This window comes from Danio aesculapii, chromosome 1 (assembly GCF_903798145.1).
Source record: "Danio aesculapii chromosome 1, fDanAes4.1, whole genome shotgun sequence".
Taxonomy (NCBI): Eukaryota; Metazoa; Chordata; class Actinopteri; order Cypriniformes; family Danionidae; genus Danio; species Danio aesculapii.
In genome coordinates, this window is record NC_079435.1 from 2,734,514 (window position 1) to 2,762,338 (window position 27,825).

The 27,825-nt window shown below is 38.4% G+C and overlaps 1 protein-coding gene across 2 annotated transcripts; it reads right to left on the minus strand.

Annotated features, from left to right (window-relative positions):
• Positions 1-216: 216 nt before the first annotated feature.
• epn3b (epsin 3b) lies at positions 217-27,339 on the minus strand. Of its 2 annotated transcripts, XR_008836531.1 has the most exons (11): positions 27,181-27,339; positions 15,687-17,506; positions 14,935-15,283; positions 14,563-14,666; positions 12,218-12,295; positions 9,410-9,527; positions 8,445-8,621; positions 7,836-7,958; positions 7,375-7,605; positions 1,638-3,851; positions 217-672 (listed from the first exon to the last, which is right to left on the minus strand). XR_008836531.1 is itself a non-coding variant. In XM_056455253.1 (10 exons), the coding sequence occupies exons 2-10, from the start codon at positions 15,912-15,914 to the stop codon at positions 3,550-3,552; spliced, it is 1,710 nt and encodes a 569-aa protein (XP_056311228.1). In that variant the 5' UTR covers positions 15,915-17,506; positions 27,181-27,339; the 3' UTR covers positions 217-3,549. The 2 variants fall into 2 exon arrangements, 1 of the variants encoding a protein (XP_056311228.1); XM_056455253.1 differs by having other exon boundaries at positions 217-3,851.
• Positions 27,340-27,825: the final 486 nt, after the last annotated feature.

A 27,825-nucleotide genomic window follows, 5' to 3' on the forward strand; every position in this document is an offset into this window, starting at 1 on the left:
TCGTTACATTGGCTGTGCAGTTTCATTAAAGAATAACACTTAACAGTAAGTAAATAAATAAATAATATAACAATAATCATATAAACAGCAGCTGACTGACGCTCCTCATCGCCTTAAATGAAGCATTTTCTATGTGAATTTCCAAAATGTGCATAAAACAGATCAGAACAGAACAGCACAAGTGTTTCTGAGAGCTGAAGCAAAGAAAGATCAGCATTAAAAGTGAAGAACATTCATTTATTAGTGTCTTTAACTCTTCATAGTAGATTAAACGACTAACCTGACTAGTTCTGAAAAGGTATTTCTCTGGTAGCAGTGATTAACAGTAAAGCTGAGATCTTCAGCTGGACTGAAGGGAATAACAGCATCAGATAATTCAGCATTGAGTCCAGAGCGACTATAAAACACGTCATCAGTGAGTTTTCATTGGCTATTCCTGTGTTGGGGGCGGAGCTACTGAGATCCAGACAGGAAGTGAGGCGGCTGGCCCCAGTGCATTGTGGACAGGCACGTGGAGGAGCTCGATTACAATCAGTGCCGGTTCTCCGTTGATTCAAGGCAACAGAAATGAAAAGGAGGAGGGAGACTGTTGTGTTCCTGAAATTATCCATCATTTCTGACTGAAATACTGAGATTGAACTCCTCCGTGAGTTTATTAGCAGCATGCTGATCCTGTGCAGCAGAAGAGCGAAGCGTTGAGGAAACATCGCATTAAAATCAACACAAAGAAAGACATCAATGTTTATAATATTGAGTGAGATCGGATATATCTGGTGAAGAGTGGACATTGCATACCAGAATGGCTGTTATTGCTGTCATTTGCATTGAATTAACTAATATTTACTTTATATGATAACTATTTGTGGGGGGGAATTACTATTTTACTAGTTTATAAAATGCTTGGGTTGATAATTTGGCTTTTGGATAAGCCAAGATTATTTGAACCAGATCAGGGATTTTTAAAAAAATAATGATAAAAAGTTAAAGAATTAATTACGTAATAAATAAGATTAAAGAAAATAAATATATTTGATTACAATAAATATTAAATAAATAAATAATATTTTTTATAGTATATTAGGGTATATATGTAGACGAAATAGAATATTTTTCAATAATATTTCATAAATATCTATAATTCTTTTTTACAGTGTAAATTGGGTCTTTAAACATTAAAATTTATATCTGCTTTTTACATTTTTAAGTTAAGTATGATCATATTTTGGGGGGTCTCTGGCCTCTAAATATAATAAACATGTTACCTAGATATTTTAGGGCCAGAGCATGTTTTTATATTTTGAATCTGACCAAAACATGACACAATAAGATTATGCATTAAGATAACTGAACTCTATTTTGATCTTTAAGCTGTATAAATGATATAACCCATGCTCCCGCATTTAAAATGAAATATTAATAGGTCCAGTTAGCCAGCAATAAATGTGTATTGTCTTATTGAAAAGTACTTTTCACTAAAGACAGAGTCTTCTGTAACAATCTTCAGTTGAGCTCTTCAGAGCATTCACACTGAATCTGAATCGCTGTAATCCACTTTGAGTCTGCATGTTTAAAGCTGGGCAAGGGGTGTGACTCTGTGTTTGTTAGCTTATTGGACAAGTGCTTTCACAAAAACTTACTGTTCAGTAACGATCATAGTCTTAAGATGAGCTCTTCAGAGCATTCACACTGAATCTGAATTGCTGTAATCCGCTTTGAGTCTGCATGTTTAAAGCTGGGCAAGGGGTGTGACTCTGTTTGTTAGCTTATTGGACAAGTGCTTTCACAAAAACGTACTGTTCAGTAACGATCATAGTCTTAAGATGAGCTCTTCAGAGCATTCACACTGAATCTGAATCGCTGTAATCCACTTTGAGTCTGCATGTTTAAAGCTTTATCTCAGAGGGAGGGGCTGTGGTTCTGTGTTTGTTGGCTTATTGGACAAGTGCTTTCACTAAAAACCTACTGTTTAGTAACAGTCATAGTTTTTAGATAAGGTCTTCAGAGCATTCACACTGAATCTGAATTGCTGTAATCCAGTTTGAGTGAGATGAAGGCGTTGTGGTTTCGGTTGTGGTGTTGTGTTTGATGATTTATTGGAAAAGCACTTTCACTAAATACTGAATTTATCAACAATCACAGTCTTCATTTCAGATTTTCAAACTGTTCACATGAAATCTGAATCACTTTAATCTAATCTGAGTGTTCACATTTAAAGTAGTGTCTGAAAGGATACAGTTTTTGGCACTGACCCCCATGGTGCTGTGTTTGTTCCACTAAAATGAACTCTTCAGTGACAAACTGAATCAGAATGACTTTAATCCAGTTTTGGTGTCCACATTTAAAGTAGTGTCTGAGAGGAAGGAGTCCTGGCTCTTTGTTTGTTGGCTTTTAGGGAAAGTATCTTCATTAATACTGACTCTTCAATAACAATCAAAGTCTTCAGACAAGCTCTTCAGTGCCTTCATCAACAGTCATTGTCTAGAGATAAGCTCTTCAGACCATTCACCCTGAATCTGAATCACTATAATCTGGTTTCAGTGTCCACATTTAAAGCAGTGCTTTGGAGGAAGGGGTCGTGGCTCTATGTTTGTTGGCTTATTGGAAATGTATTTTTTGTTAAAACTGGCTCTTCAGTTATAATCCTATTATTCAGATGGGTTCTCAGTGCATTCACACTGAATCTGAAATGATGTAATCCGGTTTGAGTCTGCAAGACAAAACGGTGTCTCAGAGGAAGGGATTAAAGCTCTGTATTTGTCAGCTATTTAGAAAAGTATTTTCACTAAAAATAACAGTTCAATAACTATCATTGTCTTCAGATGGGCTCCTTAGTCCATTCACACTGAATCAATGTCATTCAGATTCGGTTTCCAGATATATTGCAGTGTCTTAGAGGAAGGGGATGTGGCTATGTGTTGGATATTGGAAATGTATTTTCACTAAAAATAACTCCAGTAACAAGTATAGCCTTCAGATGTGCTCTTCCGTGCATTCACACTGAATCTGAATCACTGTAATCCAGTTTGAGTCTGCATGATTAAAGCAGTGTCTCTGAGTAAGGGGTTGTGGCTCTGTGTCCGTTTTTTTTGGAAAAAACTCCAGTTATTTTCCACAAAAATAGCTGTTCAGTAACAATCATAGTCTTCAGATGAGCTCCTCAGTGCTTTTACATTGAATCCGAATCACATTAATCGGGTTTAAGTGTCCACATATATAGCAGTAACTTGGAGGACGGGGCCGTGGCTCTATGTTGGCTATTGGAAATGTACCTTCACTAAAAATAACTGTTCAGTAGCAAGCATAGTCTTCAGATGAACTCATTAGTCCATTCACACTGAATCTGAATCAGTGTAATTCAGACTGAGTCTGTATGATTAAAGCGGTGTCTCCGAGGAAGAGGATGTGGCTTTGTGTTGTTGGCTTATTGGAACTTTCATTAAAAATAACTGTCCAGTAAGAATCATAGTGTTCAGATGAGCTCCTCAGTGCATTCACATTGAATCTGAATCACTTTAATCCAGTTTGAGTGTTCACATTTAGAGCGGTGTCTCAGAGGAAGGGGTTGTGGCTCTGATGTTGTGTCTGTCGGCCGGAGGGTGGCAATGGGATGGGCTTGAGGGGCAGCAGCGGCTGAGGCAGGTTGCTGGGTAGCTCCAGCAGGCCGTGGTGAGGCTGTGTGAAGGACGAAGGCAGAGTTTGGGGTTTGTGTTGCAGGTTGGGCAGCGGCAGAGATGCGCTGTAGGACAAAGCGTGAGCCGGCAGAGGAGACGTGGAGTGAGGACGCATCTGATTCAGAGTCAGTCTGGGCTGCTCACAGTGGAAGGGGTTCGTGGGAGACGGTGTGCTCAGACCTGCACCAACAACACACACACACACAATGATATTTGTCTCATCGAATTAGTTTCCAAGGCAATATTTCTATTTTTGTTGAATAATAATTAACTAATTAAGTAATAAATAGTTAATAAATACACTCGCTTTAAATGTTAACACTCGATTGAATGGGAGTTATCAGTGGTTATCATCTGATAGATATACTAGTAGGCTCAGAAGGCTGTTATCATCCATGCACATGGTTAATCAGCTATACTAATAGAGACGACTCTAGATCGAGATCCGTTTTTATATTACTGTGATGGTTGGGTTTAGGGCTGGGGTATGAATAGACGTTAATAAAATACAATTAATAGGAAATTTAATGAAGAACGCAAGTAATTCTCGTAAACGTCCGGCCATATTCGTATGTGGTCTATAGATGAGTAACAATGAATAATCAATGTAATCAATGTAAGTGTGCTAATGGAAATGTACTTTCTCTAAAAATAACTTCAGTGAGAAGCATATTCTTCAGATGCGCATTCACACTGAATCTGAATCACTGTAATCTGGTTTAGATGTTCAGATTTAAAGCGGTATCTCAGAGGAAGGGGCTGTGGCTCTATGTTTGTTGGCTTGTTAGAAATGTACTTTCACTAAAAACTGACTTTTCAGTAACGATCATAGTCTTCAGATGATCTCTTTAGTGTGTTCACACTGAATCCAGTTTGAGTTTGCATGATTGTCTCCAAGTAAGAGGTCATGGCTCTGTGTTTGTCAGCATTTTCACTAAAAATAACTGTTGAGTAACAATCATAGTCTTCAGATGAGCTAAATAAACAATGTGGATGGATGATAACAGCCTACTAAGCGTACCAGTAGGCGCAGAAGGCCCCTACTGGCCCATATCAATCAGCTGATAACCACTGATAACGCCCATTCAATCGAGTGATAACATTGGAATCAGCTAATAAATATCTAAAAACACAGTAAAACCTATAAATACAGTTTAATAATTTAGAAAAGAAAAGAAATTAAAACAGCTTTAACTAAAATTAAAGTGAAAACTACATCTCTAACAGTAAATCAATAATGTTAAAATAAAACTTTGCTGAAAATATTAAAGCTATTTAATAAAATAATAAAATATTTTTAGTATTTACGAATTTATTTATATTAAGACGATTAGGTTGTGAAAGCTTTCCTGCTTCAAAAACAATTAAGAAAAATACCAATTTCCTATAATAATAACAGTGTAAATATTCACATTTCTTCATTTAGCAAATGCTTTTATCCAATATGGCATACAGATGATGAATACAGCGAATAATTCATCATAAATAGGTCAATAATACCAAGAAGTTTCAGATTTTTGCTAGCAAAAAAACATAATATAATAGAGATCGATTAAAAGGATACTTCACCTTAAAATTTAAATAAAAAGATTACATTTTCTTACCCTTTATTCACCCTTCAGTTTTTCCAAACATGTACGAGTTTCTGTATTATGCTGACCGCAAAATCTTAGCATCCATTTATTGGCCTCCATAGTAGAAAAAGAAAACACAGTGGAAGTCAATAGGTATGGAGTCAATCTAGGGCCATATATACTTGCAACATGAAAGAAAGGCTGTTTCTCAGTATGCGTTCTTCAGCGGTCTTGTGTCCTCGTGTTCTCATGTAACGTCATCATCAGCTGCCATTCAGTTCCAATACTCAAGACCGCAAGAACAGAGGATACGTGAAACTTCCCGGATGTGATCTTGATATTGAGGACGCACCGATGCAGACTTCGAACTCGCTCTGGAAGTGCCAGAAGTCATTGCAACTGGAGGTGGGAAGCGCAGCATTTTATTTAGATTTATTATTAAAGTTTAGAGATATAACTTAACTTTACCTCAGAAGTTTCCCTAAATTAAAAGGTGAAAGTAAAATTACCATGAACATCTTAATAAAGGAATAAACACATAAAGGGTGTGTGTTTGCTGATATTCATATTAAAATCTGTTTATATTTATAATGTTATATGCATATTTATAATGTTTTTATGCATAGTATGTATTTTTAAAAGGGGAAAAACAATAAATTGTTGTATGAATGCTGTAATGTTTAAATAATTTACCATTTAAAACGTGTGAAGGTCACGTGACCATCAGGAAGAACGCAGCATTTCATTTCTCAGAGGTTCTCTGTTCTCGCGGTCTCCCGAGTTCGTTCTTCCGAGGACACCTGGCAAGACCGGTCTCCACAAGAACGCAAGTCCGTTCTCTGCGATCTTGGAATTGAGAAACAGCCAAAGTTTTGCAAACAAAAAATAAAGTATTGAGCAAAAAATAATGCAAATCTCAAAATAAATAAATAAATAAATCGCTAAGGCAAAATTGAGTTGAGAAATAAAAAGAAAATAAGAAAAATAAAGAAAAGCAAATAAAAATCAAGCAGTGCAAAAAAAAAATTTGCACTTGAAAAAAAATATATATACATATATTTGCTAAATATTTTTCCAGTATTGCCTTTACAAAACCTCTCAAGTCAATTGCAATGCTCATTTTGATTTGCTTTTCAGTCAACCGTGAGTTTGCGATGTTGTTTTCTTTTCGCACTTCTGTTTCACTTTCTGGTTCTGATTTGACAGGGTGGCAGAGTCAAAACTTGGGCGTTTACAGCAGGCCCAGACCAGACCACAAAGTGAAATGCACAGAAAAGAAAATCAAAATGAGCATTGCCATTGACTTGAGAGGTTTTGTAAAGCATTATAAAAAAACATTATAAAAATGTTTTGCAAATATATATAGTTTTTTTTTTTTTATTGCAAATATTTTAGTTGGTTTTTTTTGTGCACTCCTTGATTTTTTTTGCACTTCTTTTTTTTGTTTGCAAATTTCATTTTTATTTCTCAACATTTTGTGATCTTTAAAGATATGCATTAATTAATTAATTAATTTTTTTGCTCGATACTTGATTGTTTTTGTTTGCAAAACTTTATTTTATTTTGCAAGTATATATGACCCTAGATTGACTCCATTCAATGGCTACTGTTTTCTAGCATTCTACAAAGCATCTTTCTTTGTTTTGAACAGAAAAATGAAACTCAAACCTGTTTTGAGCAGTTAAAGGGTGAGTAAACGATGACAGAACGTTCATTTTTGTGTGAACTATCCCTTTAAGGAATTAGAGAAAGTAGTTTTTCTCAGGATGCATTTTAGTGTCTAAGGGTGCTTTCACACCTGTGAATCGATTCTTTTGATCCGAAACAGGAATCAGAATTGTAAAATGTTTATCTTTGTTCTTGGTGCGCTTCGCTTTCACACGGCAAAGTTTCTTAACGGACCAAAAGAGCTAAAACAAGTTCACTCCAGAGTTTATTTCAACCTCGCCTCATTCAGGCGATCTCGGAGCGATTGTTTTGACGTGGATCTGAGATTGATTGCTGGATTCACATATGCCCAACGAACCGCACTAACTGGGGAAACAAGACAGGTTCTGAAACAAAAGTCTAGGTGGGAAAGCACCCTAAATCTGCCAGCATTGTTGTTATTCTGAGTGCAGTTCTCAGACCTGACAGGAAGGGGTTTTTGCTCTTGATTGGAGGGTTTGTGGGGATCAGTGTGTCCAGGTTGACGAGGGACGCCGCGGTGGGTCCGAGAAACGCTTCAGGGGTTCGACACTGTCTGTGGGTCGTTGTGTCCAGAGGAGGCCCAAGGCGGGACAAGTCAAACGCCTCAGGACTGTCATTCCCTCGTCCGTTCAGCTGAACACCCACAACTAGCTCTCCAAACTGATCGCCATCTGAAACCAGAGACTTTTTAGGCCCTGTCCACAGTTTTTTCCACATGGTTTAAATCCTAAAAGGCTTTTATCGCCACCTGTTGGTTCGGCATTCCCTTAACATGCATCACAGATAAAAAATAAATAAAAATGAAGACTCCGTTTATAAATATGCCCATGTGTGTGTGTGTGTGGATATTACCTAATCTGAATGCAGAGGGAAATGTGTGTGAATGTGTTCAGATGAGCACCTGCAGGACTCTCACAGCGAGGGCTGAACACTCGGTTTGGCCCCTCCCTCTCAAGTGGAAGCCCCTCCTCCTCCACCTGAAGCTCCTCCTCCTCAGGAATGGAGAACGGGTCCCTCCCACTCACTGACATTTACATATTTAAAAAGAAAGGCTGAATTATAGTGTAAAGGCTGTGTGTTGCAGCATGTGTTCCAAAATAAATAAATAAATGAATAGGTAATATATAAAACGAGATGTACAATGTTTATTTAAGTGGTTTGTTTAAGCTTGGGACAGGAATATCTGCTCACAATTGAATAATGGAATTGAAATTTGGCCTACGGTGAAATTGTAATTCTTTTACAAACATTACCAAGTGCTGTTATTTAAAACATGATAGCTTTAATAACTATTATACTACCTATTATAATACTATTATATTAGATTACCTATATTCACTGAGAAATGGATATTCATTTCATATTATGCTGAGCGCTGTAATATAAATTGCCATTTTGACAATACAGATTCATACAGAAAACATCTTACTGTGATGTAAACACATGCTGAATTTCAGGGCTGTCAGTACTTAATCAAAATGTGGTCTGGCTGGTTTTTATGATGTAGTACCTAGTCTCGCTGGGCTCCTCCAGACTTTTTCATCTATATTAGAGGTGGAGTTTGTGTGTGGGGCATCCCAGGGGTTGGTCGGTGATTGGCGGGTTCCCCACGGGTGGGCGGGGCTGCTGGAGGAAGGGCGGGCCTTCCAGGGACTCCCAGCCACTGGGTTATTAGACTTTACTACAGCTGAAACACAGGATCAAACACTTAAAACAATGATTAAACACTGGATTTAGGCCAAAAATAAACCACTGCAAGAATGTTAAGATACTAACTTACAAAATAAATATAAATAATCAGTTTAAATAATGTTTAAATTTAAATAAGCTCCACATTGTGATGTTTGGATAATTTTTGTATATATTAACTATATAGTTTTTTCACACTGTAAAAAGTTATCAGAATACAGATGAAATCCCTCAAGATATGTTTCTTTTATGTTGAAATTGTGTTGAAATAACGAAATCTATTGTTTACATATTGATAAAAAAATTCTAAACAATGCTGACTAAATATTTAATGCTAAACAGTTTTAAAATATTAACAAATCTGATTAATCAATGTTGTTATTTTAGAAATATCTGCAAAATCAAAGTTTTATAATATAAAAAACAACAATCATGAGCATTAATGAAATTCCCAAACCAGTATTGATTAAACCTATGCATACGTGTGTATTAGATTTATTTTCATTGATTTATTACACATTAAAGAGTTCAAACTCTCACTATATGAGATTTTTAAAATACTTTTACTCCTTTAAGCTAGTCTATCTTTGGCATTCGGCAAAATGTGATTATTTTTTTAATGCAACCTCAATAACAACATTGAAACAACACAAATACAACACTGAAACAACCCTTAGAGCTAAACACTTCAAGTTAGTGGTTACATTAGATGTCATCATTATTACAGCGGACTGAACTGCAATAAATGGCTAGCTGGTATTATTAATTAGTGTGTTTGTGTCTGACCGGCGGGCCCCCAGGGGTCAGCGGTGGTGGGACAGGAGGACGGGGCGTCCCAGGACTCGTCTCTCAGCGGTCCTGCAGGCGTGGAGCCGAATATATCCACCAGATCCATCATGGCGGACTGAGAGATGAGAGCAGCGTCAAATGAAGATCACCAGTGTGTGTGTGTGTGTGTGTACTGGTTTTAGTGGTTTATGAGGACACGAATGTGTATAATGACATTGGTATGATCTAGATATGACAATGTTGAGGTGGTTTATGAGCACATACCTTGTGTCTTCGTAATTCAAAACCATTAAAAGTCATACTTAAAGGTTGGTTTGGGGGTAGAGCCATATAATAAGTGTTTTTTACACTATAAAATATATTACACATATGGAGAGTCCTCATAAACCACCAATACCAACATTTCTGTGTGTGTGTGTTTATGTGTGTGCCTGTGTATAGGTATTAGTGGTGTACAAGAACACATAAATGTATATAATGACATATGTATGATCTAGGTATTACACTGTAGAGGTGGTTTATGAAGACATACCTGTGTATTTGTAATTTAAAACTGTTAAAAATCCTACTTAACAGGGATTTTTTACCTTCAATATCTGCCACAGGTATCTTGTGAGGGCTGGTTTAGGGGTAGAGCCATATAATAAGCGTTTTTTACACTATAAAATAAATTACGCCTATGGAGAGTCCTCGTAAACCACCAATACCAACATTTTTGTGTGTGATTATGTGTGTGTGTCTGTCTGTGTAGTGGTATTTCTGGTTTGTGAGAACACAAATGTGTATAATGACATTGGTATGACCTAGGTCTTACAATGCTGGTTACAGAGGTAGTTTATGAGGACATACCTTGTGACTTCGTAATCCAAAAATGTTAAAAATCATACTTAAAGATCCCTTAAAGTGCTCTGAAATGTGCGTTTTTTTATTCGATGTTTGACATATCTGAAACCCACAGACAGGGCAGGGCTTAGTGTAGCTCCTCCCCTTTATGAAAAACAGCCAATAGCGTTTCATTTAATCACAGCTCTGCCAGTGAGAGTGTTTGAGATTAAATGAGAGGCAAATGAAGGGGGCGGGGAATGTCAGACACTAGAGAGCATTTGATTGGTCAGAAGATTTGATGAGAAAGTATGTAGGTTGTGTTATTATAGGTAGGTGTTTTATAGTGTTTTTTTACACTATAAAATAAATTAGGTTTATGTAGAGTCCTCATAAACCATCAATACTATCATTTGTGTGTGTGTGTGTGTGTGTGTGTGTGTGTGTGTGTGTGTGTGCGTGTGTGTGTTTATGAGTGTGTGCTTGTCTACAGATATTGTTAGTTTGGGAAGACACAAATGTGTATAATGACATGGGTATGATCTAGGTATTACAATGTTGAGGTGCTTCATGGGGACATATTTTGTGTCTCCATAATCCAAAACTTATCCAAAATTCCTACTTAGGTCCCTAAAAGTGCTTTGAAATGTGAATTTAAAACTGTTAGAAATCAAACTTAAAAGGTCCTGTGAAGTGCCCAAAATGTGCAATATTTATTCAAAGTTTGACATAAACAACTGAAACATGAATACAGGGCGGGGCATAGAGTAGCTCCTCCCCTTTATGAAAAACAGCCAATAGCATCTCATTTGATCACAGCTCTGCCAGTGAGAGTGTTTGGGATCAAGTATGTCAAATGTAAAGTGTCTTGAAGGGGGCGGGGAATGTCAGACACTAGAGAGCATTTGATTGGTCAAGATTTGATAAGAAAGTATGTAGGTTGTGTTATTATAGGTAGGTGTTTTATAGTGTTTTTCTACACTATAAAATACATTACGTCTATGGAGAGTCCTCATAAACCATCAATACCAACATTTGTGTTTGTGTGTTTATGTGTGTGCGCTTGTGTCCAGGTATTGTTAATTTAAGAGGACACAAATGTGTATAATGACATGGGTATGATCTAGGTATAACAATGTTGAGGTGCTTTATGGGGACATATTTTGTGTCTCCGTAATTCAAAACTGTTAAAAATCAAACTTAAATGTCCTGTGAAGTGCTCAGAAATGTGCAATATTTATTCAAAGTTTGACATAATCAACTGAAACATGAATACAGGGCGGGGCATAGAGTAGCTCCTCCCCTTTATGAAAAACAGCCAATAGCATTTCATTTGATCACAGCTCTGCCAGTGAGAGTGTTTGAGATCAAGTATCTCAAATGTAAAGCAATTGTGAAGTGTCTTAAACAGGACACCAACATTTCTGTGTGTGTGTGTGTGTGTGTTTATGAGTGTGTGCTTGTGTGCTGGTATAAATGATTTGGGAGGACACAGATGTGTATAATGACATGGGTATGATCTAGCTATTACAAATTTGAGGTGATTTATGGGGACATGTCTTGTGTCTCCATAATCCAAAACTTATCTAAAATTCCTACTTAGGTCCCTAAAAGTGCTTTGAAATGTGAATTTCAACTGAAAATTGAATACAGGGTGGGGCATATAGTAGCTCCTCCCCTTTGTGAAAAAACCCAATAGCATTTTGTTTTTCTCACAGCTCTGCCAGTGACAGTGGTTGAGCTCAAGCGCATCAAATGAACAGCAACTGAGAAAAAGGGGGCGGGCATATCAAATACTAGAGAGCTTTTGATTGGTCAGAAGATCTGATGACAAAGTATGATGTCAAAAAAAATGTATCCATTTATCCGTGACATTTAGGTTTGGCTTTTACGGGTAGGGTCATATAATGAGTGGTTATTACAGTATAAAATACATTACGAGTCCTCATAAAACCCCAATACTAATGTGTGTGTGTTTCTCACCTCTGGAGGGCCCGAGTGTCTCTCGCCCTCTCTCTCCTGCTGAACAGGAGGGTCGTCACCATGTCGGCTGCGCTGATCCTGAACCACAACAGACACACAGTGAAGGAGCTGCGGTGCATTCACTTCAGACCCACAGAAATTCTTGCTCTGTTAAACATAATTTGAGAAATATTTGAAAAAAGAAAATGGCAGGTGACACGGTGGCTCAATGGGTAGCACTGTCGCCTCATAGCAGGAAGGTCACAGGTTCGAGCCCCGGTTGGGTCAGTTGGCATTTCTGTATGGAGTTTGCATGTTCTCCCTGTGTTGGTGTGGGTTTCCTCCGGGTGCTCCGGTTTCCCCCACAGTCCAAACACATGCTCTATAGGGGACTGATGAACTAAATTGGCTGTAGTGTAAGAGTGTGTGTGTGAATGCGTTTCCCAGTACTGGGTTGCAGCTGGAAGAGCATCCGCTGTGTAAAACATATGCTGGATAAGTTGGCGGTTCATTCCGCTGTGGTGACTCCTAATTAATAAGGAACTAAGCTGAAGGAAAATGAAATGAATTCTGAAGTGGCCAAGATATTAATACAGCGCATGTTTATTAGCACAACATATTGAATTATTGAATATGTGCATCTGTTTATGTCTGCTCAGCTCTGCTCTCCTCCTCCGCCTCTAAAATAACAGGAGTGCAGTGATTGGCTGAGCTGGACGGGAGTGTTTAGAGCTCGAGCACTGTGATTGGCTGAGCTGGACAAGAGTGTTTAGAGCTCGAGCACTGTGATTGGCTGAGCTGGACAGGAGTGTTTAGAGCTCCAGCACTGTGATTGGCTGAGCTGGACAGAAGTGTTTAGAGCTCCAGCACTGTGATTGGCTGAGCTGGACAGGAGTGTTTAGAGCTCGAGCACTGTGATTGGCTGAGCTGGACGGGAGTGTTTAGAGCTCCAGCACTGTGATTGGCTGAGCTGGACAGGAGTGTTTAGAGTTTGAGCATTATGATTAGCTGAGCTGGACAGGAGTGTTTAGAGCTCGTGCACTGTGATTGGCTGAGTTGGACGGGAGTGTTTAGAGCTCCAGCACTGTGATTGGCTGAGCTGGACAGGAGTGTTTAGAGCTCAGCTCAGCGCTGTGCTGGATTTGGGTTAATGTGTGTTATTTTCAGCAGTGTGTGGTTTCTGCTCCTCCTGCGGGACGCAAATATTCAGCAGCAAAGGTCAACAGGAAAACTCCTCCGGCTCGTCTTTCTGCTCACACTATGCTGAAAGATGGACATCACATACATAGAGACACACACACACATACATACTGTACAAACACAAAGACAGACACAGACACACACACAGATGCACACATATACACAGACATGCAGATACACACAAACTCAGGTACACACAGAAAGACACACACAAATGAACACAGTTGCGTTCACACATACATACACACAGACACACACACACACACACACACACGCACGCACGCACGCACGCACACACACACACACACACACGCACACACACACACACACACACTTAAATACACACAGATTCACTCACAGACATATAAATAAACATATAGATGCACACACACACACACAAACACACAGATGCACATACACACACAAAAACAAAGATACACACAGACATAAACACACAAACATAAGACACAGATGCACACACACAGACACACACACAAACACACACAGACACAGACAAAAGCATGCAGATACACACAAACACACATACTGAAATACACTAAGATGCACACACACACAAATAAACATATAGATGTACACACACACACACACACACACACACGCACACACACAACAAAGATGTACATATACAAATACACAAACATAAGACAGATGTACACACACACACACACACGCGCACACACACACACACACACACACACACACACACACAAACTTATACACAGACACACAAACACAGACAAAAGCATCCAGATACACACAAACACACACACTTAAATACACACAGATGCACACACAGACACACAAATAAACATATTGATGCACACACACACACACACGATGCACATACACACACAAAAACAAAGATACACACAGACATAAACACACAAACATATAAGACACACAGATGCACGCACACACACGCACAAACAAAGAGACACACAAACACAGATATACACATAGACTCACAAGCACGCACACACACACACACACACACATAAAACATTAAGACACACAAACACACATATACACATGGACACACTCGCACATAAACATGCAGACACACATACACACTTTGAGGAAAATCGAGTTGTAGTGAGCTCAAACAATACACAACAATCCTTACATATGAGTGTGTGTGTGTGTACCTCTCTGCTCATGGCCAGAGCCAGCTGCAGCTGAAGCTCTTCTTCTCCACTCGTCTGCGGCCGCGTTTGCTCCAGATCAGAAGCTCTGGGGGACGAGGAGGAGGCTGACACACACACACACACACACACACACATTTATGCATCTGAATGATGGCTGTCATAATCCGTCAGCATCTCCCCTCACTTATACTGTCAGTGTCTGCGTGTGTGTGTATGTATGTGTGTGCGTGTATGTGTGTGTGTGTGTGTAAATGACTATAAATAAAAGACTAAAGCATGTATATTATATTAAATACTATAAACTACATGACCTTAATCTACTAGAGCATGTGTACAGGGAGTGTTATGTGTTGTGTTTGTGTGCAGACTCACAGTTGAAGGATGACGGGGACCCTCTGGAGTGGTTGAACTCTTCCCCGTACAGAGCTGCCATGCTGGGCTGACTGCTGCGTCTGCTGGGGTACGCGGGTGGAGCTCCTGCCGCCATCATTCTTTCTTTAGTCTTGAGGGCCTGCGCTCGCTCTGCCCGGAGCCGGTCCTCGTCCCGCAGCAGCGCCACCAGCTGCTTGGCCTTCTCCCGCACGTTGACGCCCTGATCGCGCCCGTCCCGGTCCACGTACTGGAAGTCTCGGAGCGTCTGGATGGTGAAGGCGTTCTCTCGACACTGCTGTGCCACACGCTCCGAACCCGTCTTGGCCAGATAATCCAGCAGCGTCAGAGCCTGGAGGAGACACACGAGTGGATAAACACACATTTAACTACAATCATTGGGTAGCACTGTCGCCTTGCAGCAAGAAGGTCGCTGGTTCGAGCCCCAGATGGGTCAGTTGGCGTTTCTATGTTGAGATGTTATCCCTGTGTTGGTGTGGGTTTCCTCAGGGTGCTCCGGTTTCCCCCACAAGTCCAAAGACATGTGCTATAGGGGAATTGATGAACTAAATTGGCTGTAGTGTATATGTGTGTGAATGCAAGAGTGTATGGGTGTTTCCCAGTGCTGGGTTGTGGCTGAAAGGGCATCCGCTGCATTTTAACATATGCTGGATAAGTTGGCGGTTCATTCCGCTGTGGCGACCCCTGATGAATGAAGGGACTAAGTTGAAGGAAAATGAATGAGTGGCAGTCACCTTGTAGACGTGTCTCCAGTTCTTGCCGTGGTCGTTCAGCCTCTTCCACACCATGGCCATGACCTCGCTGAAGGCCACCACGCTGAAGGTGAGCTCCGCGATCTCCGACATCAGGGAGCTGGACGGGCCCCAGGGGTCATTAGACGTCGCCTCGCGCACCTTGATCTCCGCATCCGAGTAATTGTGCACGATGTTCTTCACCTGCCGCCGCAGAGCCGAGGTCGTCATCGCGAGTGTGTGTGTGCAGTGGTTTAGCTATACTTGTGAGGACTCAGTTGTCCTATCGCGAGATTGAGCATAGACCTTATTCTTCATGTACGAGCAGACGCAGCCATTGGACTCTTTTTGACTCAAGACTTCCGCTCTCATTTACTTCCATTGATTTTTAGACATTAAGAGCAGCTTGTTCTGCTGTTTGATGTGGCAAACTGATCTTTTATTATTATATTATTCTACTTTACATGTATAGCCATCAACACGCTTGTTCGTAGAGCGAGTAGTTTGACCGTTTTCTGCCATTTGTTACTCCTAGTGATCAGAAATTCCAAAACAATCTAAGAAATGAGCGCACCTCCACACTGCCAAATAAGGTCAATAGTGAGAAATCAAAACGACTCACTAGTGCTGACATTTCACTGCGCCTCACTAATTAAAATGCCTATAAATAAAAGTCTCTAATGAGGTTTCTGTGAGGTTTGGTTTTGGGGTAGGCTATAGATATTATCATTTACCTGCTAGAAAAAAAACAATGGAAGTCTATGTATTGTCCTCACTAAGATAGTTAGACAAACCTGTGTGTTTGTGTGTGTGTGTGTGTGTACTGGTTTAGCTATAATTGTGAGGGCACACTTGTCCTATATAGAGATAGAGATCAAAATGACCCACTAGTGTTGACATTTCACAGCTTCTCGCTAATTTGGGGTAGGTTATAGATATTATCATTTACCGGCTAGAAAAAAAAACAATGGAAGTCAGTATGCAATGTCCTCACTAAGAACCTGTGTCTGTGCGTGTGTGTGTGTGTGTGTGAGTGGTTTAGCTATAATTGTGAGGGCTCAGTTGTCCTATAGCGAGATATCGAGATCAAAATGACCCACTAGTGTTGATATTTCACAGCTTCTCGCTAATTTAAATGCTTATAAAAGGAAAAGAAATGCGTTATTATTAGGGTTTGGTTTAGGGGTAGAGCTAGGCTATAGATATTGTTATTAAACTGATATTAAAAACAATGGAAGTCTATGTAATGTCCTCACTGAGAACCTGTGTGTGTGTGTGAGTACTGGTTTAGCTATACTTGTGAAGACTCACTTATATAGTGAGTTATCAAAACCACCCTCTAGTGCTGACATGTCACTGCTCCTCACTAATTTAAATGATCATAAATCAGCCAGAATGAGTTTTATTAGTATCTAATGATGTTTCTGTGAGGTTTGATTTAGTTAGGACATAGACATTTTCATTAAACAGGTTTAAAAACAATGGAAGTCTATGTAATGTCCTCACTAAGATAGTTAGACAAACCTGTGTGTGTGTGTGTGTACTGGTTTAGCTATAATTGTGAGGGCTCAGATATTGAGATCAAAATGACCCACTAGTGTTGACATTTCACAGCTTCTCGCTATTTATAAGCTTATAAAGGGAAAAGAAATGTGTTATTATTAGGGTTTGGTTTAGGGGTAGAGCTAGGCTATAGATATTATCATTAAACTGATATTAAAAACAATAGAAGTCTATGTAATGTCCTCACTGAGAACCTGTGTGTGTGTGTGTCTCTGGCCTCCTGCTGTCAGTCAGATGAGTCAGGCTAAACACAGAGACTCCTAAAACATAAAGAGAGAAACAGAGAATAAATAAATAACACAAACGCTGTTTTTCTGATCTGCAGAAAACACACACACACACACACACACACACACACACACACGCACACGCACATGCGCACACACTGACTCAAGAGTTTCATGCAATGCTAGTTTTATTCTCTATATTAGAATATGGTCATTTAGTTGTCATGGCAACAAACACAAGCAGATACACAGATATGGAAAACAGCAGGAGACCACCAGAACATTCTCTGGGTTGATCATTCTCAGTTGTGCTTTTGAGTGAAACGTCATTTTGCTTTTATTATATAAACTCCTGATGCAGATATATAGCACGCACAGTATACATTATAATATAACCATTATTAAAATAACCAATTCTCATTTAGAGCACTTTTGGGTGTAAAATAACAAAAAAAGGTGCTTATATTCATTTTTTGACAGCACAAAACCAACATTTAAACTTCAAGAGTTAAGAAATCAGTAATAAACCTGATTTTCAGTCACTGACTTTCTGAATTTAAATATTTCTCATCATGACCAAAAATTATTTTCAAAACAACAACAAAAATTGCTCAATATAATAACAACATAACAGTATTTTAATTTGTAATTCGGATAAACACGGCGACGCAGTGGCGCAGTAGGTAGTGCTGTCACCTCATAGCAAGACGGTCGCTGGTTCGAGCCTCGGCTGGGTCAGTTGGTGTTACTGTGTGGAGTTTGCATGTTCTCCCCGTGTTGGCGTGGATTTCCTCCGGGTGCTCCACAGTCCAAACACATGCGGTACAGATGAATTGGGAAGGCTAAATTGTCCATAGCAAATGTATGTGTGCGAATGAGTGAGTATGGATGTTTCCCAGTGATGGGTTGCAGCTGGAAGGGCATTCACTGTGTAAAACATATGCTGAATAAGTTGGTGATTCATTCCAATGTGGCGACCCCGGATTAATAAAGGGACTAAGCTGAAAAAAAATGAATGAATTGCTGGCTATATACATATTGCATCACCAGAAATGATTGAGGTCATGTCCATGTGTTGTGTGATGAATCCATATATTGATTATCGTGACAGGCCTAGTTTACACATATGTTTTCCTGAGGAGTCTCCATTTTCCTGCATGAATAACAGCGTGAGTTGAGTGATTATTGTTGTATTGACGTGTGGCCTGTGGAGGGTTAATGAGCTTTTCAAGGCAGCTCAGCTAATTAAACATGCCTCTTCATTTGAGGGACGAGGCCGATCACCATTTCAGGATCATCAATAATTCATCCAGCTCTCCAGTTTGCACTTATCTTAAAATAAATAAAAACACAGGATGGGAAGTGGGTCGACAGAAGAGACGAGTGTTATCTGTCCAGTCTAGATTCAAGCAAACGTCCCTCAGACCAAAGGTAAGTCATAGGCTCAGTATATTAAATACAGATGAAGTCAGAAGTATTAGCCCTCCCGTATATTTTTCCCCCAATTTCTGTTTAACAGAAAGAGGAAACATTTCTAAACATGATAGTTTTAATAACTCATTTCTAATAGCTGATTTATTTTATCTTTGCCATGATGACAGTAAATAATATTAGACTAGATATAGAATAGGTTAACAAAACAAACAAAAGTAAACGTGATCATGCATCGAGTTCAGTGCATCTGTGATTCCCGAAAGCATCTGCTGAATGAATAAATGTGTGTTTGAGTCAGACGTGAGTCACAATGTTACCCATCAGCCCACACACACACACACGCAGTGAATCACAGAGGCACATTTACAGTGCAGTGAGCGATCAGTCATTCAGATCCGAGCGGAGACTGAAGGGTTAATAGAGTTTTTCAGTGCTAATCACACTCACAGCAGCTGTTCATTCACTAAAACTATCACACGAACAGCTCTGAGGAGCTACTGTAAGACAAACATGCTGTAAATAAAGAAAAACTACACATCAACACTCAAAATGCATTACTAAAATGTAGTCCTGCCGTACAGTATTGGAAAAAAAAAAAAACGACACTGGAATGTTTTGTTTTCTGCATTATATATTACATACAATTTCCCCAGATGACTTGAATATCTCAGTTTGGAAAGAATTGATTATTTTATATTGATTGGGATGATTTTTAGGACAGTTAATTGGCATAAATAAAGCAGACAGTGTTTTCTGGTTTACTGGAGACTGTATACAGAAATTAAATAATCAAATGGAAATCAATAACACTGCACAGTCTTCATTGTATGAAGAATAAATACTATTATTCTTTGTTAAACCTCAAATGTTATCATTTCTTATAGACAAATGGTTTAAATACAGTTTAAAGCCACAGGCCTTAAAAATAAGGCTAACAAAAAAATTAAAAACTTTCAGTCCATTAATGATACACTTCACAATGACTCCACAATCCAGGATATATTTTCCAGAACAACTGACCACCGAGTTATGGGACCAGAAAAATATCAATCTGTAAACATGCTTTGCACTTTAAATGGGGAAAATAAACAGGCGTTATGGATGTGATCAAAACGTCTGCAGGTTTACAGTATACAACAATTTGTGTAGAAATTCTGTCAATTAAACTGCACAACCTAAAAGAAAAAAATAATAATCAAAAGGATAAGAATCGGCTCTCTTTAAAACAAAAATGATTGGTTTTATTTAGTTAGTATTTTCACATTTATGAGGAAAAAGTGTCGTTATGGATGTGACATCTCTCCGTTATGGATGTGACAGATGTGAAATTGCCACGTGTGTGTTTGGTAAATCAAATAGAATAGTTTGAAAACACTGACAGATGCAGTTTTGAGTATTTCTAAAGTACTATAAAATACTTGCTTACCCAAAAAACCCAGAAACGGTTTGCATATTTTGGTGAAAGCTTAATTATTTTCATGGCAAGGTTGACATTTGCACAGAACTGCTCATATATAAAGTAATGTTCATGTATCTGGCTCAAAATGAATCTGAATGCATTATGAGAATTAAAATGTTAAGAAGTCAGATTGTACCAACACTAAGTAAATTTAAACAGTTTAGTTTCAATTCAAATATTTAAAACAGATATAAAATGATTAATATTTTTAACACTTTCTAATTATTATTCATTATTTCAGCTCATATGACTAAATAATGACAATATGTAATTTTTGGGTGAACTGTCCCTTTAATATTAATATTCTACTGAACTCTATATTGGTGTGATGCTCTCAGCTGACCGGACGGTGTGTGTGTGTGTGTGTGCCCTTCACATGAGCTGTGTTTGTGTGTGTGCAGCAGAACTGAATCCCGCACATTCACACTGTCCTTCACCTGACTGAGCATTTGAACTCAGTGTTCCTCTGTGAGCACAGAAGAGCTTACAACTTACAATTCAAGCTGGATGACAAAATATTATAGTGCAAAAGAAAAATAAAAGCAAGTTTCTGTCTCGTTTCCAGTCCAAATATCTTGAAATCTTTAAATCAAGAAGAATTTTCTAGACAAAAAGTAAATACTGTCTTGTTTTAAGTAGGGTTGGGTCGATAGACGATGCCATCATCCATCGCTGATGGTCGATAGATATCACGATGCTGAGCCGGCAACCTGCTCGTGAAAAATACACACTCAGGCCCTGTTTACACTAATACGTTTTCATTTTCACGAGTTCACACTCACAGATATTTGACTGAATAGAATATGCGTATTTGGCGTGCTGTCCGGGGAGAGGGCTCTGAGCTCGGGAAGACACCCTAACTCATGTTATTCTCCTTATCAAGATAAAGAGAGATAGGGTCCGAGCGTAGTGTCTAGCCCGGCTCCAGAACACTCCCCCCTCAGATTTAAATAGGTATCGGGTTTAATAGTGTGGAGTTGGGGTGGTGGAGGGACCCTGAAGTCAAGAGAAAATGGTAGAGATGACTTGTTTGACTATTTATAGGGGTTTGCTCTTGAGCTGATTGTACAATAGAATGATTGTGCGTGATGAATTAGCCTCGTCAAAGACTGATCGTGCTCCTCCTGAAATTAGTTTATAAAACATCACTTAAAATGGCATTAAAAAAACACGTCCATACTGTGTTTTACCTAGCATTTCTGAACAGCTCTCTTTCCACACTATACTGCTGAAAATGCATATCACGTGACAACACACACACATACACACTCTCATACGCTGCAGCATACGCGCACGTCTGAGCTCCAGGCAGTCAGTGGATGCTTTGAGCACAAAACCCCAGAGAGCAGTGCACGTCTGACAGTTCATGAAGGATGTGCCGCTGGATGGCGTCTCACTATAGTTGTTAAAGGTGATATTTAATTAATCTTATCTCTATCTAATGACTCTTCTGTCTTTTGAATCTATCAGGTAACGTGTCACAGCGTCAGTACACTGCTTCAGAAAATATGATCACATCACCCCAATTTTATCCTCCTTACACTGGCTGCCTGTTAAGTTTCATATTGAATTTAAAATATTGCTTCTTGCATATAAAGCTTTAAATAATCTAGCTCCTGTTTATCTAACCAATCTTCTGTCTCGCTACAATCCAACTCGCTAGTTAAGATCTCAAAACTCAGGGCTTCTGGTAGTACCTAGAATAGCAAAGTCGAGTAAAGGAGGTCGAGCCTTCTCATTTATAGCTCCTAAACTCTGGAATAGCCTTTCTGATAACGTCCGAGGCTCAGACACACTCTCCCAATTCAAAACTAGATTAAAGACCTATCTGTTCAGTAAAGCATACACTTAGTGCACCACTTAGAGGTATGATACATGAATGTGCTCCACACAGGTTCTGCATCTAGTTTATATACACTATGAACAGCAGCTACGCTAATTATTTTCTTTATTCTCCATTTCCACCTGGGGATACTCTTCCCGAGGCTGTTAGACTATGCAGAGTCACTGATTCGATCCAAGACCAGCGACGAGATGATGAAGGTTTCTTTATCCTGGACCAGGCCGTATCCTGAGCAGCTGCTGTGGTGGTCATGGAGGAGTGGAGAACATGAGACTGATTCCTGTGATGCTCCAGGGACAGATAAGTCTTTGCTGAGGTCCAGCTACCAGCCTCCGGTGCCTAGACTGCAGCTCTGCACAAGATGTTTGGCCAGTGGAGAAATGGTCGTGCCCAACTGAGCTTGGTTCTCTTTTAAGGTTTTTTAATTCTTCACTTTCGCCATTTAGTGAAGTTTTTTCCTCGCCGCTGTCGCCACTAGCTTGCATGGTTCAGGATCTGTAGAGCTGCGCATCGTTGGATTTGCTCTTCAGTGTTTGGACTCTCAGTAGTGAATATTAAACCACACTGAACTGAGCTAAACTGAACTGAACTTAAACTCTACAAACTGAACTACACTGTTTCAGTTTACTATGATCCTCTATGTGAAGCTGCTTTGACACAATCTACATTGTAAAAGCGCTATACAAATAAAAGTGAATTAAATTGAATCGTTTGCTTTCACGCTTGTACTTAGTAATTTTAGCGTAAAACTCAGATACTGTTGGTTTGTTCCTGTTGGCACCTTTTATACCAAGTTTGTTGACGCCATTTTAACGTCACAGATCACTCTGCCTATTCATGCCAGAGTCCCGCAGGAAAAGTGATTGACAGGTGGTATTTTGTGTGTAACTTATCTTTATTTATTTATGATTTGGTTATGGGTAAAACAAGCACCATGCGGGTTAGGTAGTTGAAACTGTAGGCTACAAATAATTAATTCGTTATAAATTAATTCATTATTCTTAAATAATTTATTCATCGCTGCCTATGACGACGATGCGATGGCAAATTGGTCGACATCGCCCAACCCAAGTTTAAGGAAATAATGAGTCAAAATAAAGTGTTTTTCAATGAATAAAGCAAAATATTCTGCCAATGGGGGATGAAAAATAATCGCGTTTTCACTTTGAAATGAGAATATTTTGCTTATCCTAATTAGCAGATTATTTTGCTTGTTATAATGAAAAATTCACTTCATTTTGACTCTATTTCTTAAAACAAGAAATATTTACTATTTATCAAGAAAATACTTCTTGATTTAGGAATTTTTAGATATTTGGACTGAGTAAGAAAAGCATTTTCTTTCTTTAGGTCTGTGGTGTCACTGGAGTCTAGAAATGTGGATATATGTAATACAAAAGCATACACTACTCTGAGGTGATTTTTAGTGCATTTTAGTACATGGCTAATAATAACTATAATATAATAGCATATTATTATAATAGAATATTAATATTATAATATAATAATAACAATAATAATAAATTAGAAATTGTAATTGGCTTTTTGAAGCTCTTGCACTTTCGTCATCAGTGGCCGGACTATAATCACACATACACCAAGATCTGTTTGACCAGACTGTGAATTAACGCTAATAATATTGTAAAGAATTATATTTCAAATAATGTTCAATTTCTTATACGGAGCAATCAAAGATGTCATCAGGTGCCATGGCTATTGATTTGGACTAATTTGTATGTGTTTATTTTTAATCTAATAAAGCGGTCACCACTCAGGTTCAACTCAAATTTGAGATAAACCAAATTCTTATTGGCTGTTTTCCATCAATTAGTATTTATTTTCAGCTCTGTGTTCACCTTTGTGCCGGTCTAGCCAATAGGAGAAAAGCTCCTTCAGCGGAGGTGGGTCTAAGCACAGCCTAATCTGATTGGTCAAATTTGGATAAACAACCTATGCATGAAAGCTTGCCACATAAAATAAATGTAAGTTATCGCACCTCTGTATGTCAGACATTGCAAATATTATCAGGGCTGAACAATATATCGTTTGAGTATTGATAATGTAATGTGTTTATCTGCAATAGACACATCACAGGATTAGATTATTTAATAAAGATATTACTAAATATTACATATATTTTTAAATAACTTATACAATGATGATTTACACTTGATTGTACCATACTGTTAGGCTCTCAAGAAAACCACAATGCACTGAAAAAATATAAACTTTTATCTTTGCTCTACTGTTTTTACATTTGCTTGTAATTTATTATATTATATGTGAACACACTGCATAGAAAAAAATCATCTCAAACTATCTAAATTAATAAAATCTTTCCAAACATGAGGTATTCAAACCATCAGATGAAATTTTATTCATACCGCAATATATAATCGCAGAAAAACAAAATATTGCAATGTCAGGTTTTTCCAATATTGTGCAGCCCTATATGCTATTATCAAAATAATGATCATTTTTTAATATACTAAACATTAATGCATTTAATAACCTCTAAATTCAATATATAAAACTAGACAGCCTCATTTTAATATCGACCAATCATAGCGACCAAAGTTTCTGATGCTTTCGGGAGTCCTGATTGACCTGTATAGAGAATATAAACACACACACACACACCTGATATAAACAAACACTAATGTGCTAGATTCAAGAGGAAAACGGAGCACAGTAACGTGTGTGTGTGTGTGTGTGTGTGTGTGTGTGCGATCAGCTCCCCAACATGACACACTTTCATCAGCTCATCCCCACAGACACGGTTAATTCCGTCTACGGCCTTTTATGATGCCTTTATTGAATTATTGGCCTTCATGTATCTGCGGTGATCACAGATTCATCACATTACTACGAATTAGTCAACGAAAATAGTACAGAGCCTGATATCAATTAGAAAAGTGCTCTCCTGTCACGTTGCAGAACAATTTAAAGCTACTTTTGATGTGGTTGGAGTAACAGCTCACTGTGATTGGCACACCTCCAAAAAAAAAAATATATAAATAAAATAAATAAATCTATATTTTTTTACAATATAAGCTCATTCTGAAAACGTAGCCCTATATACATTTCTGGAGATCGCAAATTATGTAGCCAGAGGTACTTATGGCTGCACTTGGTCTTTAAAACAAATGCTGCAGGGTGGTATGATGCCGTTCCTTTTCACGCTTACCAGCTGACCGCTTACCTCCTTATGGAACGCTTTCCCACTGTTACCAGTTTGTCCAGTGGCTTGCTGCCTACGTCGGCAGACTTGAGACGGCGGGTACGACAAAAACTGAATCCAAAAAATAAAATAAACAAGTAAATAACAGGGTGAGAATGTGGTAAAATCTGAAAACGTGGTAAACATCAGGCGAGGGCTTTTTTCTGGATTGGTTTTGAAAACACTGTCGGCTGGGTTTAGAGAAGGAGGTGGGCAGGTCAATCTGTGCTTTTGAAAACACTATTGGTTGGGTTCAGGAAAAAAGGAGAGTGGGCCATTCGATCAGTCAGTTGACAGCGGCCTCAGGTGAATTTACGTGAGAACAGCAATCGCAAATGGCACTCGCGAGAGAAATTTGAAATGTGAAAATGCGTACACAGCAGCTTCTCGTGGATTCGCAAAAACAAAAACTACAAAAAAATGTAGCTCCTGGTGCATATTTGGTGCACTCCACAAATGTATATAGGGGTACGTTTTCAGAGGGAGCCTGGGTCGAATCTTTACAAATCTGCCAGGAAGGCCTAAAAACACTGCACACAAATTCGAAGCAGTCATGTGACGATTTGCAAATGCAGATTCAATGATCCATAAATACATCTAACAACATTCATAAATGCATAATTACTTGATATATAAATATTTGTTTCAACATTTTTTGAGGTAAAATGCATTTATGTGAGCATCTGGAAGAATAATTAAGCTTTTATTTCTGTATTAGTTTTGTGAATATATGAATTGTGCTGTACTTTTATAGAGTTTTATTCTGTAAATGATTTTTTAAAGACTGATCTAGCTCCATATTTGCACTTTGCTAAGAAAGTCATAGTTGAACCTTTCTGGCTTAGAAATTTACTAAATAAATAAATAAATAAATAAAGTGATGATTTAAGTAAGTTTCAATAATATGAGTTCTGAAATGCTATAAAGCTATTTAAGTCAAAGCAAAGTGAATCTTTCTATAATGTGGCGTAACATTTAAAGTCATAATAAAGATCTTTTTTTTTTTCTTTTTGAGTTGACGATGAAGCATAACACTCTTCGCAGAATCTTCTCTAGTTTTTTGATACTCTGTGTTTCCTCATGAAGCCATTAATAAAAAGACGACGCTCTATAAAAGCCAGATAGCTTTCACTGTAACTTAAGTATGGGTGAAATCTAGAAATAATACACTACTCTGACCTATAAACCAACACTAAGCACATTTCTAAATCTCCAGAGATCCACACAGAACACATATTAGGGCAAAGTTGGTTTTATTTGCACACATTCAAACCTTGCTAATATGATTTATTTATATTAATAATTAAATGATAAGGAGTTATCATTTAATTATTAATATAAATAAATTACATTAGCAGCCAAAGGCTATCAAAGGACAACACTGTTCAGTTAAATAGTGCTAATGTTGTTTTGAAGTCATGCTTGCATGTGATTTCAGACCCAATATTCATAGTAGCGTAGTAAACAATATAGGAAGCATGTCAGACAAATGTTACTGTTCAATAATGAACGAATGTGCGAATATAAAACCAACATCACCTCGATTAGCAAGCATGACCAGATCCTCACACACACACACACACACACACAACAGAAATGGACTGTGTATATGCTCCAGTAGGCCTTCAGATCGTGCATGGAGCATCACAAAACCCTTCTGACAGATCAATAGTATCCTCTCTCTCACACACACACCGACAGATACTGTATGCGCATGATCCGCAGGGTTAATGGAGAAGATAAACGCTTACCTGCAGCCTCTCACCGAGTCCAGAGAGAGGGAGAATCTGCGGTCGGTCTACGGGAGAACAATCGCTGGATGCGGCGGCAGTGTCTCCGGTGATGTGGACGAAATGATCCATGTACCGTGCACACACTCTCTCACACACATGCGGTGTGGAGGCACGACACCAGCCGTCATCACGAGAGAGAAAGCGAGGGAGGGATGGAGAGAGAGAGATGGAGGGAGGGACTGACGCTCTGCGCACTCAGCATTTAACCGCATCGCTGCCAGAATCTCTAAAAATATAAAATTATCAAAAATTACATTAAATAATTACAGTAAATACTAAAAACAGATACTATAAATCCCTAAAACACTAGTGATTTATAGTCTTTCTGAACGGTACCTAGTGTAAATAATCTGTTGTTTTATCTTATTCTAGTTGCTGTTTTCTGTAGGTTCTATAATATAATACACCAGTTTCAATGTACTAAAATATCCTATACAAAGCCTACAGCATAATTATCAGTTCACTGTATTATTAATATAATTAATAAATACAATTTATTGTATTTAACACCACAGTTGGTCAATGCTGTCGAAATGTGCTATAATAATACAGTATTCTCTTGAAAAACACTTCAGTATTACTATAGTAGCCCATTTTATTCCA

What these genes read in the sequence shown, in the direction of transcription:
- epn3b (XM_056455253.1), bottom strand. Translation starts at nt 15,914, where the DNA reads ATGACGACCTCGGCTCTGCGGCGGCAGGTGAAGAACATCGTGCACAAT. An exon ending in GACACTCGGGCCCTCCAGAG is followed by an intron (nt 9,528 to 12,217) that starts GTGAGAAACACA and finishes CTCATCTCTCAG; the next exon opens with TCCGCCATGATGGATCTGGT. An exon ending in TCGCTGTGAGAGTCCTGCAG is followed by an intron (nt 7,606 to 7,835) that starts GTGCTCATCTGA and finishes CTCTGGTTTCAG; the next exon opens with ATGGCGATCAGTTTGGAGAG.